At 28.5% G+C, this 13,893-nt stretch overlaps 1 protein-coding gene across 1 annotated transcript; it reads left to right on the top strand.

The window, feature by feature from the left end:
• Positions 1-6,685: 6,685 nt before the first annotated feature.
• LOC114395598 (GDSL esterase/lipase CPRD49-like) lies at positions 6,686-12,103 on the top strand. Its single transcript, XM_028357424.1, has 6 exons — positions 6,686-6,832; positions 8,669-8,746; positions 9,055-9,195; positions 9,897-9,973; positions 10,081-10,230; positions 11,467-12,103. Exons 1-6 carry the CDS (start codon positions 6,722-6,724, stop codon positions 11,678-11,680), a joined length of 771 nt encoding a protein of 256 aa, XP_028213225.1. The 5' UTR covers positions 6,686-6,721; the 3' UTR covers positions 11,681-12,103.
• Positions 12,104-13,893: the final 1,790 nt, after the last annotated feature.

The following is a 13,893-nucleotide window of genomic DNA, read 5'->3' as shown; positions in this document are numbered from 1 at the left end:
TTTTTTTGCAAAATGGAGTTTGTAAACCATTATATTTATTTATAAATTCGTGCATAGCATTTTGAACTGACATCCAAATATACCTTAAGTGTATCATAGGAATGCAAACCCACATTACTATTGTAGTGCCACTCTTACTTTTGAAAAAAAGGTACTAAGTGCTAATAACATATTTTTTAAAACAACTTTTTCTAACACACGTTTTAGGATTAGTTAAAATTTATTAAAAATCGTAAAGCGAGTCCAACTTCTCATTTAATAATTTTCTATCGTAATTTTTTATTTTTAAAATAATACTAATAATAAAATATATATTAAAAAGTATATTATAAAATATGTTGATAGCATTTTTTTAGAAAAATATTTTTTTCTCCGTTTCTTTCACAAATAAGCTAGCTTTTGAGAAAATAAATTAAACTCTCAGTGTGTATCATTTTTATTTTATAATTTATTTAAAAAAAACTTGATAACGAAAGAAATGAAGGGAAAATGAAATTGAGAATATCATTTTAAGCATATGCTTTTAATATTATTTTATTGCTTAGTTTTTGCCTATAAAAGGCTTCAGATGTATTGTGTTCGCAATTCAATTCTTAGAATCAATTTAGTGCAAAACCATTACTTTTCTAGTTTTTCTTCAGCTGTGTGTGAGTGTGGTTTTATTTTTATGTCTCCTTGATATGAATAACTACTTTAAAAATTATATTTGCGATAGTTTTTTATTGGTTGAGAAAACAATTTTTTTATATTAACAATGATGAAAATTAAATTTAAATATTTGTTATCTTATTAGACAATAAAAAAATCTTAGTTATGTTTTTTAAAATAATTATTATGCAATTCAATAATCTTATTATATGTAAATTTATTATTAATGATATAGTATACAAATATTTATATTTAAAATAATTTATAATTTATTTAGGGCATTTATTAAAAGACCTTATTCGCTAGTTTTTCTTTGTTACCCTTCACAGTTCAACCGAGACTAGTGTCTTGGAAAGGGCAAGAGTAAGTACCATATACATTAATTTGCATTTAGAGTAACTCACCTTATAGTAGGTGTATGATATGATTAATTTATAAAGAGTTTAATTTTACATACATTTAGTATAAACATTTTATACTATTAATAATTAAAAATAATCTTTCATGGTATGAATGGATGATTTTTTATTAGTTGAGAAAGTAAAAGTAAAATTATTGACAATGATAAAAATTAAATTTAAATTTTTCATCCTGTTTACAAATTAATAGTACTTTTTTTTGTAAGAATTAAAATAATACTTTAGATATGACTTTTAAATTAGATGATGGTGTAAAAAAAATTTATATTTATTAATTAATTTAAATTTATTTCTAGTTTATTTAGGGTACTTATTAACCTTTTCCGCTCACTTTCCTTGTGACGGCCCTTGACAATTCAATTGCAACCACCTGTCTTCGAACAAGTAATTGAGTAGTACATTTAGATTTAGAGTGGCTCCCATTGTGGTTGGTGTATGATGTGATCAATTTACCAAGGATTTAATTTTCTACACTGATTATTTCAACAATGGATTACTGTAACTAGACTCAGTTTATTATTTAAGTTTGCTAAAAATAATTTTAAAATAATTAATCTCATTTGAATGCAATAAAAAAAGTTAACTTTTATATTAGAAAAATATTTAAAAGAGAAAAAACATGTTAAAAAAATATGTTACAAATTTTCATATATATGAAAATAACTTATTTTTTAGAAGATTTTTTTATAGTAAATTTCAGCTGATGTCTCAAACCTTTAGCAGCTTTTTTATTTATAAAAATAACTAAAATGAAAGAATTATTTTTACAAATATACTCTCAATATAAAGTTTTTATAATTTTTTTTATCAAAGATATCCTTCAACTAGTAATTAGAGACTAATTTCTTACAAAAATAGAGATCACTAATCTCGCTATCTATCAATTGTGTATTTGTTTTAGATTTTGCTAGTTTGTTGATAAAGATTTTTTATAATAACCATTAATTAGAATTTATATTTTTATGAATTTTAAAGTATTTATTACAAGAATAGTTAATCTTAACCTACATAATACGATAATGGTTTAAATATATTTTTAGTTTATGTAAATCATTATTTTTTATTTCTGTAAGTTTATTTAAATTTTAGTATATGCAAGTTTGTATTTTTTTAGTATTGGTCCCTATAAGATATTTTACTTATTTTTAATTTGTGTAAATTTATATATTTTTTTAATTTTAATTCTTACAATAATATACTATAAGTGTAAACTAATAAAAAATATAAATAAAAAAATTGAAATCTTATAGGAATTAAATTAAAAAAAAACACAAACTTATATAAGCTAAAAATAAAAAAAAATATCAGAATCAAAAATTGAAAAAAAAAATACAGACTTATAACAACTGAAATTAAAAAGTGAACTTAACATGAATAAAAATAAACTTTAACAAAAAAAACATATTTAAGTCATTTATAAGTAATAACAGTATAAGTTTTTTTACATGATTTACATTATAATTAAATTCATTTATAAAACCGTACCCGAAGAATTCCATGAATGCATGCATTAACGTGACCTGTCATTTAATGCTCTGCTCATGTACTGTTGAATCCACATAAATTTGTAGTGCCTTTAAAGTGGTAGCTAGCGTTGGAATTCTGGAACTTATTTTTCCTAATAAGAAACAGCACAGAAGATGAAGATGATTGCAAATGTAAGAAGAAGAAAAAGAAGATGATTGCAGATATCAATTCCATAAACTATTAAAATGTTGTCCAACATTGTGATAAAATTAAGTGTCGATCCTTTTTTTTGTTATTGAAAAAAAAGGAGGTAATAGTTACTTAGTTAGAACTTAGAATATAAATCACTTTAGATAAATTTTTCATCATGTACTCATAAATGAACAATTTCATTCATCAATAAACACTTAAATGCTCAATAGAAATGTTAATTCTGGATTATGAAACAATACCAAGTATTCACCAAAAAAAAAAAAAACACCAAGGTGTGGATTTTTGAATCTTCTTAATACCATTTTTTTGGACAACTTTTCTTAAGAAACCGTCAAACGTCTAAAAACTAGTTAAATAGTTGTAACTGAATGGTATTGCCTCATGCATGTATAATATTTCATCTGCAAGTAAAAAAGTTGTTTTTTTATACTAATCTAACTAATTTTATCTTATTTAATATTATTATTTATAAAATATTTTTTATTTAATTTTAATTTTATTTTTATTCATAGTAAGTTTTAATAAAATATATTTTAAAAATAATCTTATTTTTTGTTTGAGATTAAAAAAAATTAAATGATATTAATTAATTTTTATAATTTATGTGAAATTAATTATTTTTATTTATATATAAGTCCAAAGTAAATATTACATTTGTTCCTTGTTACACGACATAGTTGATTGATTTATGTTTATTAACAAAGTTAGTTAATTTAATCATTAACATTAAATTTATCTATAATTATGATAATTTTATAAATTTATCATTAATTTTATTAGAACTTACTCATCTCCTCCGATCTTCATGGAAGAGAAAAAAGAAAGACAATTTTAGTAAAAAAATAATTAATGTATAAGAAAATGAAATAATATTTAACAATAAAGAATAAAAATATTATTAACTATATCTTATAAATAGAGACCAGGGGAATAGTTTTCTAGGCCAGTTTAGTTGTCTTAATATGTCATAATTAACATCATACTTAGTAATATTGAAAATAACTATTTTTATCACTTTTTATAGTCAATGTCCAGATTGATCCTGTTACTATGCATGTCTTTCTTGGAGTCTCATTATGTCACTGGCATTGGTGTTCTACCATTTTATTTTTTAAAAGAAGAAGTGGTGAATTAGAATTGTAAGTTATAAACATGATAAGCTGGTGAGAGACACCACTCCGAAATCTTAAATGCCCCGAGGTTTGTTTGTTGAAGTCCCCGCCAAAACCAGTTGTGGCAATACGAAAGGTAATTATGGTAGTCATAAAGGATAACCTACTCCCATCCCCTCCAAGTCTCTTTTATAGTACTCTTCATTAATTCATTTCCAACTGATCCATTCATTCAATGGTTATAAAATAAGGTGGTTGATTAACTCCCTTTAATTTTACTAGTATTTTTTTATATGAAAAGGATAATCAGTATCCTAAGAGTATTAATTAAGAATTTATTTATATTAAAAGATAAAAAAATTGTGTTATTTATAATTTTTTTATTTATACAATAAATATTTTTTAATGCCTCAACTAAACACTGGTTCACAAACATCCTTCTTATATCTAATCATAATACGTAGGGTGAGAAAGTTTTTTTTACTTTATTTTATACCTTTGTGTTTCTAATATCCACTACTTCTGCTTTTGTGCCTTATTGCACAATGTTAGACCTTGTGAAGCTTTTGTGCCTTATAAAATAAAACTCCTCTCTTTTTTATATTTATTTCTCTCTCTTTTTATGTTTTGTTTTCCTTATTTTTTTATGACATTTGAGCAATTTAAAAAAAATTGCAAGAAAATAATTTTATGATTTTATTTAAATTTTAAGCTGAGATGTAGATTCATTATAGTTTAAAAAATGAAAAATGTTGACCTCATTCTTTTTGACACTCTATATGATTCACGATTAAAAGTAATTTAAATTATATTAATGAGAATACAAATAAGAAATAGTAACTTATAAGTTAAAAGTTAACTTCTAAAATAAATTAGAAGCTATTAAATAAACTCATATCAAATAAATTTGTTTTCATCAAATTAATTTATAAGTTAGTCAGACAAATATTTGAAATAATATATACATTTTAATACTATGTGATTAAATCTTATACTAATTAAAGAAGTATAAAATTAAAAATAATATATATTTGACATTAATTAATATTGATGCAAATATGATATATTATGGTATTAGGAAAAATATTAATTAAAGGAGTATTGACTAGGGGTTTGTTTGATAAAAAATACTTGAAAAACTAGTTAAAGGTCAAAAAAACTGGCTGAAAGTTGTTAGCTAGCTTAAACTTTAAAAAGTTATCTATTAAGGTAGCTAATAAGCATAAATTGATAAAAATAAATATATTTATATCATATTTTATACGAAATTTAATTTAATTTTACAAATAAAAATATTTGTGGAAAATTATCATTTCAAGTTTTTAAATTAATTTTGAACTTTTATAATTTTTTAGTTTCAATTGTTATGTGTTTTATATCGTTTATTATATTGTTAATCTTATATTATTTATACAAAATATTCTCTGTCAAGTTTAAAATATAAAAAAATTCATTTCAAATTATATGAGAGCGCTTTTAAAAATCATACGAGAACACTTTTTTTGTTTTGCATTTTAATAAAAACCTTTAATTCCCTCTTTACTTTCTTAACCATTACCTTTAGGATACTACTAGTTAACATTTGTCATAAAAAATAAATCATACTTTATGTTATAAGAATAAAAAGTAATTTTAATAAAAATTTAAAGAATAAAAAGATAATAAAAAAAGTTAGAGGTTATAAAACTAAAACTCTACTAAAAGCAGCATCTAAAAAATATTACAAGTTACATCGAGTTTCATTGGTCTGATTCAAATTTCATTTATGCTTAATTGATTTGTACCTATAAAAAATCATTCTTGGAGTCACAAAATTTGAGTTGCTTAAACAAACAATTGCTTAATTGATTTGTACCTATAAAAAATCATTCTGTGAGTCACAAAATTTGAGTTGCTTAGAGAAACATGGGTGCTTAATTGATTTGTACCTATAAAAAAATCATTATTTGATCACAAAATTTAAGGTAGCTCAAGTTTTTCTTTTTTACTATGTTACTCAAATTAAACACTCACTCTAACAATAACTTTAATATTGAGTTATTTTTTTATTAAATTTTTAAATCTTTTCTGGCATTGTAAGACGTACAAATTTAAGATAATTAACTCATATAAACTACTTTTCAAGAAAGAGAAATGACTATAAGCATATGTGATTTTTATTTTACTTTTATTATCTTAAATATTTTTTTGGTCTCTTCAAATTTGAGATTTATCCCTTTTAATCCTCCCAAATAAAAATTATTTTTTTGGTTTTTCTAATTCGTGAAATGTTTTTTTTCTTCTGGTTATTGATAGTTTGAATATATAATTTGTGACAATTTTTTTAGCGTAAAAGATATTGAAAAAAATTTCGTGAATTAAAAGATTAAAAGAATAAAAACTTTAATTTAAATGATTAAAAATAACAAATTTCAAATTCAAAGAAACTAAAAACATATTTATTTATTTCCTTTTTTGGGAGAAGGATGGCGGGGAGAGTGGCTGGAAGGTGAGGTTATAAACCAAACATTTTGCGATGCTTTAAGGCGTCAAAACCAAACCAACGAAACACTTTGTTTTTAGTATGCCACCAATACATACGTAGGCTTCGTTGACTCCCTCTTCCTATTTATATTGGTAAATGATAGCGAGTGTATTGATTAAGAAATTTAAATGGAAAAAATATTTATTAAGATACTAAAATTGTATGCTTGATAAACTTTTTTATATTCTTTTATGACATTTACAATAAAAATAAATAATTTTTCTTTTAAATTTCTTAAATTATTCTAAGAGCACTTTTTTTATATATATATACTTCCCTTCTTCTCTCTCATACTCATTCTTAACCTCAACAACTCACTCAACCAACGTGACAGAGAAATGGTTGCACCTGCGAGGCCACAGTTCGTTCTCTTCGGATCCTCCATCGTTCAGCTTAGTTTCAGCCATGGCGGTTGGGGTTCCCATCTTTCTGACATCTACTCTCGTAAGGTACTACTCATTAACTCATCACTCTCTCATTCTGTTATTGCTTTCAACACAAAAATTGTCTTTTCTCCTATTACCCTGATGAGTGATTTCTACCATTGTTGTTGGTGGTGGTGACCAAAACAATTACAATATCATATCATATGATATCATGCATCCTCCCATGTCATGTCATGTGATGCGATTTCCTCAACGCCACTCTTCTCTTTCTTTCACTTTTCCCATGGAGGGTTTCATTCATTGGCTCATCTATAGGGATGCTTACCAATTCTTCAATTTTAAAAGCTAGTTTGGTTCTTTGTTCTAATTCCCATCTCACATACGTTATTTGAGCTCTCAAAAACTACTCATTGCTGATTCTAACCTGGGACTGAGAGGCAATGTTTTAAAAAAACGTTATGTGGCTGCAGTTTTGGTCTCAAAGTCAGGATTTTTTTAGTGTCTGCAATTGCAATAGTGGTCACATTTGTTCACAATTTCCCATAATATCAAGGAACGCAACAAAATTGCCACTGCAACCCAGAATTTAAAACCTTGCTGAGAGACATCTCGGGGCTGGTGAAAAAAGATCCTTGTACGTAGCTTGACTTTTTCCTGGCTTGTTCAGAAAAGTCCCAATGTTGGGGGCTGGAATCTTAAAGTCACCATTCTGGATCACCCGATTGAAGGGTAGTCTCAGTACTATGTTTGTGGGGATACCCAGTCATAGACAAGAAATAAAATAACAAAATCCTCGTTTTGGTCCTTGACAGTTTGGGCTCTTTGATCCTTGAAAATCTGCGATGTTGATTTAATCCCTCAATAATAAAAAAGAAACATCAAAATCACTCTTTACGTACAAACTATGATGAGATTGAGGGATTAAATTTGTGTTGTTTTTCTAATTTTCAGGAACTTAATTGATGTCAATTTCTTCAAAGGATTACAGTGTTGTTGCTTATCTTTTAGGGACCAACTTGATGTCAACCCATTTTTTCAGGGATCAAAATGGTAGTTTACTCTAAAAAAATTGTGGCAATACAATTATTGCTCAAATCTTATCTTTGACTTGTGTTGCATCTCATTAGTTGTGTATGATTTTCAAAACAAAGAAATGAATTTGAATAAATTTACTTCAGTGCATGAATGTTGACGATGCTAAGCTTCAAGTGCATCATCATGGTTGACTTCTCCAGAAGTATTACCATTATTGCATTTGACTAAGTATTCCCTCATTTAAGGCAATTTAGACAAAGTTGTTCTTTACAAGAACTTGTAGGGGAAGAAAATAAGATTAAGTAAGAAGATAAATTAAATCAAACTTCTCTTATCAGTTAAAATAAACTTTTGCACATTAACTTATGAAAAAAGTTAAACGAGGTAGCTTCTAAAAATGTTGAGGTACATAAGTTGATTTTAACTTATGAGAGATGTTTGATTCATACCTTTTTTATTTTTTATTTTATTTTCTTCTCCTTTAAGTTCTTATTGAAAAGTTTATCCAAATTGAACCTTAATGAGTTTAATAATGGAAATTTGAAGAAGAAAATCATAAAGTTAGTCAATTATTTTAATTTGTAAATTCTTTTTGGTTGACTTTCTTTTCGGTTACTGTTATGTCTTTGTCCTGGTCATGCCTTCAAATTTTATATTTTACCCTTCCTAATGATCTCCTAAAAGATGCTCTGAATGCTTAGAAAGTAGGAAGCCTGTCCAAAGGAAACCTAAGTACTAAGTAACCATGCACTCTCCTCTGTGCTTATCATGAACATTTTTTATTTTTGTTTCTCTTTGGCTAATGTAATATTAAGGAGAATAGTCATCTTTTATGCAATGACGGTGCAAAATTTCTTGTTGTAGGCAGACATATTGTTGCGAGGATACTATGGATGGAACTCACGACGTGCCCTCCAAATCCTTTATCAAGTTTTTCCAAAGGTATTGTACCTCTAAAGCAACCATTCACATGGCAGAACTCAAAACCAAAATGATGCCTTTGGTGCAGCTATTCTTCACTTCAGCTGATGCTTGATTGATGTAACCTGTAATTTGAAATGATTTATGGGTTAAAGCACAAAGTTTCTTGAAATGATATATTTTTTCCACAGTTCTTTATGCATTTTGACATCCTAGTGGGATATCTTGCTAATTTTATACCCTTTCAATTCTTTCTTAAATACTTTGATAGTTTGATGTAGCTTATTATCCTGCCTACATTATATAATTTTCTGTATCCCACTTCCCAGGATGCTGCAACACAGCCTTCTCTTGTGATTGTTTATTTTGGAGGTAATGATTCCATGGGTCCTCATTTTTCTGGCCTAGGCCCTCATGTGCCTCTTCATGAATATATTGAAAACATGAGAAAGATTCTGATTCATATTCAGGTACTTCTGCTCTGTTAATCACCAGGATCTTTTTCTGTAGAGACACATATCTTCACTTTCAGACACAGAACACTAGACACTTCATTTTCGTTAATATGAAAGCTAAACTATTTCTTTAAAACATCAAGTTTGAGGAAATACACTTGACTTGAAGGCTTAAAGCAGCCATCACATTGATGTATATCTTACCTATCTTGGGTTCTACAAAGTTGTTTCTCACATATTTCTCACTGGCATAGATTAACACAAATCAATAGCATATTCAATTATGAAATGTAGTTTGCCTGAGATCATTATATTCATGTATAATTTTATATGACAAAACATATTTAAAATAGTTTGGTTGCAGAATTAAGATGTGGAGGTGTCAAGAAAATAGTCTGTGAATAATAGTGGACACCGCTTGAAATGGGCAAAGTGAATATTGTTCTATTTCATTTAGTGTCTTTTTCCAGATATTACCGTGCCAAACAAATCAGGGAAATATGAAAAGAGAAAACAGCAAAAAGAAAAGGGATATCTAAGAAAAAATAGTGAAAAATGATTTGCAGTTATGCAGGAATGGCAGCAGATTTTAACTTCTATATTGAAGAAAAATAAATCTTAAATATGATGATCTTTTGCCTACTATGATGATCATAAATGCATTTTTAAAAGGGAAACTATTATTTGTAATTTAATATGAGGATATTAATTGTCAGGGTCTCTCTGAAAAGACACGTATCATTGTTCTCAGTTGTCCTCCAGTCAATGAGGAAAAAGTGCGTGCAAACACTAGGTAGCCTGATGATATTATTTTCTCTCTCAAATTTTCATCTCCGTACGTGTGTTCAGATAACACCTTAAGTTCTAACCTTATGATTTTTAATCCCTTTTCTTAATCAGTGGAATTTTTAGTGAGCTGGTAAGAACAAATGAATTGTGCCAAAGCTACTCAGAAGCTTGTATTAAGCTATGCAAGGAACTGGATGTCAAAGTTGTTGATCTTTTTAATGCACTACAGAAGAGGGATGACTGGATGAATGTTTGTTTCACGTAAGCTTCTTTACCTTCTGCCTTTATCATTCTTTTTTTTTCTTCCAAATACCACAAAATTTCAGAACGTTGTCATATTGCAATCTAATTGTTTAATACCCAAATCCTTCTTCCCTAGCTCTTTGCCAGTATGCTGTGCTTGTTTCTTTGCAAGATGGTATAGGCCTGCAATCTTCCATCTTAAAAGCATACTGACTGATGCAATCTTCTGGTTAATTTAGACCTGCATCAGTCACTTGCTTGTAAGTTGTAACATCTCTTATTTTCCTCTTCACCTCACTGGTTAGTGGTTTGCATGTCCATAAAATTAAACTATTTTGATCTTTGAAAGTTTGGTATGACATTAAATTGGTTTTTGATACTAATAGATAAGTGATATCAATTTAGTTCTTGAAAGTTGGAGATTTTGTATCCTCTAAATAAATTGACATCAATCTAGATCTTCAATAATAGAAAAATAATATCAATTTAGTCTCTAAATCCTGCAATTTGTGCATAGAACGATGGTTTTTATATTATGCTCCACAGTTGAGGTACTAAATTGATGCACATATCTCTTAGGGGGAGTTAGGGGCCAAAGTGATGTCAACCCAACTATCCATGGATCAAAATGAATTTTTACTCTAAAATTTATGTGCACTCCTGACTGCTTTTACATTTAGTGTCTTCATTTCATTGGGTTTCATCTATTAGAATTCAGTGTTAAGAAACAGTGCTTCAACAATTGGTTGTGAAACATGTTTTTGTGAGAGTTAAGCTAATCACAATGAAAAAAGGACAGACTTAGATTAGTGAAGTAAAATTTTGCTAATCAAACTTGGAGTTTGTTGCTGTTTTTTATTAAGAATTGGAGTTTCATCTTGAAAACCTATGTTGCCCTTTATGAAAGCTTTCATTGCATAGATTGGCATAATAAAACTTCAATTCTGATTAGAGACACTAACCTATGAAAACTGCATCTGAGTTTTGTTCTAATAAAAATGTGAAATAGGATAGAGAAAGAAGTCATGCTGGATGCTGAAACCAAAGTTTAATAGATATATTTTATTTCATCTCCTTACAAATTACAATAGAAACAGTTGCTTTTTTTTTTTTTCTGAGTTCTTGTGAAATATATTAAAGAATGGCCCTTTTTACCATAAAGTCAGTCGTAACATGTAAATGAGAATGGTGTCAATTAATATGTTTATTTAAACAATATGTTTAATTTGTTGTCATCTTCAATGCGTTTTGCAGTGATGGTATCCATTTGGCAGCCGAGGGAAGCAAAATTGTGGTGAAGGAGATACTGAGAGTGCTTAAGGAGGCTGACTGGGAGCCATGCCTCCATTGGAAATCCTTGCCCACTGAATTTGCAGAAGACTCACCATATGATCTTGTTGCTGCTGATGGGAAAACTACACTGAATCCTTCCGAGTGGACTTTTTACAGAGAGATTCAGTGGGATTAGGTTGTTAGGTTATCAACTTTAATCATAATCATTTGCTTTGGCCTCCATTCAGGAGCCAACCTGTCTGCCAGATCCCACAGGATTTAGCAGTTTCGTATATTATTTACGTTTTTTCTTAGACATGATGATTGGTTATTTGGTGATAGCATTGCCCTATATTTTAGATAGTCTGTCACTCATCAAGTTGGTTATTTTATGATTCAACTGAAAATTAGCTGAATATAATAGATCCATTCTTCCAAAAGCTATCTGCAAGTTTCATTGGTTTGGTAGAATGGTATCCAACTCCTAAGTCCTAAGATGATTTGTTTGGGTTTCAAACTAGGGAATTTTTCATCATTATGGAATGTATAATGAATATTGAGACATACTTCCTTATTTCAAAACTTAACCTTAATGATAAAGATGAGATTCAAACTCAAATCCTTGTACTTGGCGCCGAAGATTACTATCAACGTTGTTAATCACCGAGTAATGACATTTGAACAAATTATAAGTGTTGAGAAGAAAAAGGAAAATAACCATTGCACAAGAGAGCTTAACATAAAATCTTTCGTAAAAGAAATATTGACAATATGCAACCAATATTGTTCATAAGAATCATAACACTTTCCAGTTGAAATAATGTACCCTGATTTTTATCAACACACAGATGACCAGCACCGACAGATTATTATATATACTTCATTTATACTCCATCGGACTTATTGAGCATAAAAAAAGATTTTTTCCCCCAATACTTTAGTCTTTTATTTATTGGTATCTCACCTGAATACTTAAATAAATTTGCAATTACATTTTAACTCTCTTAATGAGGATATCTTTGTAAAATTGGCCTACCTTATACGAACTTCTAATTCAATGATTAAGTTGGTTTATTTGGTAGTTTACAAAAAGTTATCAAATAAATAAGTATAATAGGTATACATTGTTAGTGTAAAACTTTTATACTATTAACTAACCAAAAATTACTTATTAATATAACTTTTAAGATAATTATTATAATAATTAACATATTTATTATGCACTTAGTGATTGAATACCAGTATAAATTATTTCACATTGGTACAATTTTTTTCCTGAATAGTTTAAGTGCATAAAGTTTGACAATCAATTGATCATTCTCCATGTATATATTTCAAACTTCATTGCAGCAATGCGTAATTAAATTAATGAAGTGCTTAGTTTCCTGCTCATTCCACTAACGTGCAAGCCATTAAACAAGCTTTTTGTTTTGTTAAACCTTATTTAAGTTGTGGGGGTAGCAGGCAAAGAATGCACATGCCAGATGCCACCAAATAGACGCAGGCAGCATCATTTAGAATTTGTGATGGCTATTACCCGCATGCAGGGGCCGCAATCGCATGCTGACTTTGTGCTATAAATTGCCTAGACTTTTTCATCAATAACATACACAAACACAAACTCAATCCAATCATGGCTAAGTACCTTGGTGTCTTCGGCATCTCCTTTATTCTGCTTTGTCTCCTTGTTCTTATTAATGGTAACATCCATATCTATTCACCTACTCCAATGTGACATGCCCGTTGCCCCCCTCTCCTTCCTACCAGATATATATATGCTCACACAAATCCAACAAGATGAATTTTCTTTTTTTTTTCAAATATTCTCTACAAAAGACAATTTTGTTCGAACAAGAATTCTCCTAGTTAAGCTGAAACAATCCTGTATCGATTGATCCACACTCGAAATTTAATATATTACATGCATTTTAATAATTTACTCCTTTCTCCAAGAAATGTACATGATGTTAGCTAGTAATAGGCCAGTTAATTAAACTCAAATATTTCAATGCTTTGATTCGTATATGTTAACTAATTAACAGGAACTTGACAATGTCTATCTTTTTTTTTTGTTCCTAATCTATTATGCAGAGGCACAAGTTGTGGAGGCAAAGACATGCCAGAACATGGGGAGGGTGGTGTGACAACTCTAACCACTGTGACAACCAATGCAAGAACATGGGACTCACGCGGAAGGGCTTGTTTCTGCTACTTCAGTTGTCCAGGCTTATGTGCTAAGCGCAGCAAGACATGGTCTGGTTGGTGTGGCAGCTCCAACAACTGTGACAAGCAATGCAGGACTAAGGAAGGTGCAACTCATGGAGCCTGTCACGGTAACATTTTGAAACGGGCTTGTGACTGTTACTTCAAATGTTAATTAAATGGTTGTTCACAAAATGGAAATTCAGA

The sequence above is a fragment of the Glycine soja genome, chromosome 18, assembly GCF_004193775.1.
Source record: "Glycine soja cultivar W05 chromosome 18, ASM419377v2, whole genome shotgun sequence".
Classification (NCBI taxonomy): domain Eukaryota; kingdom Viridiplantae; phylum Streptophyta; class Magnoliopsida; order Fabales; family Fabaceae; genus Glycine; species Glycine soja.
The sequence above is the reverse complement of the archived record's forward strand: the minus strand, read 5'-3'. Positions and strand labels throughout refer to the sequence as shown.

Bases quoted from the DNA above. Each gene is read 5' to 3' on its own strand.
- LOC114395598 (XM_028357424.1), top strand. From the start codon at position 6,722: ATGGTTGCACCTGCGAGGCCACAGTTCGTTCTCTTCGGATCCTCCATC. The intron at 8,747-9,054 runs GTATTGTACCTC...CCCACTTCCCAG, and splicing joins TTTATCAAGTTTTTCCAAAG to GATGCTGCAACACAGCCTTC. The intron at 9,196-9,896 runs GTACTTCTGCTC...ATTAATTGTCAG, and splicing joins AGATTCTGATTCATATTCAG to GGTCTCTCTGAAAAGACACG.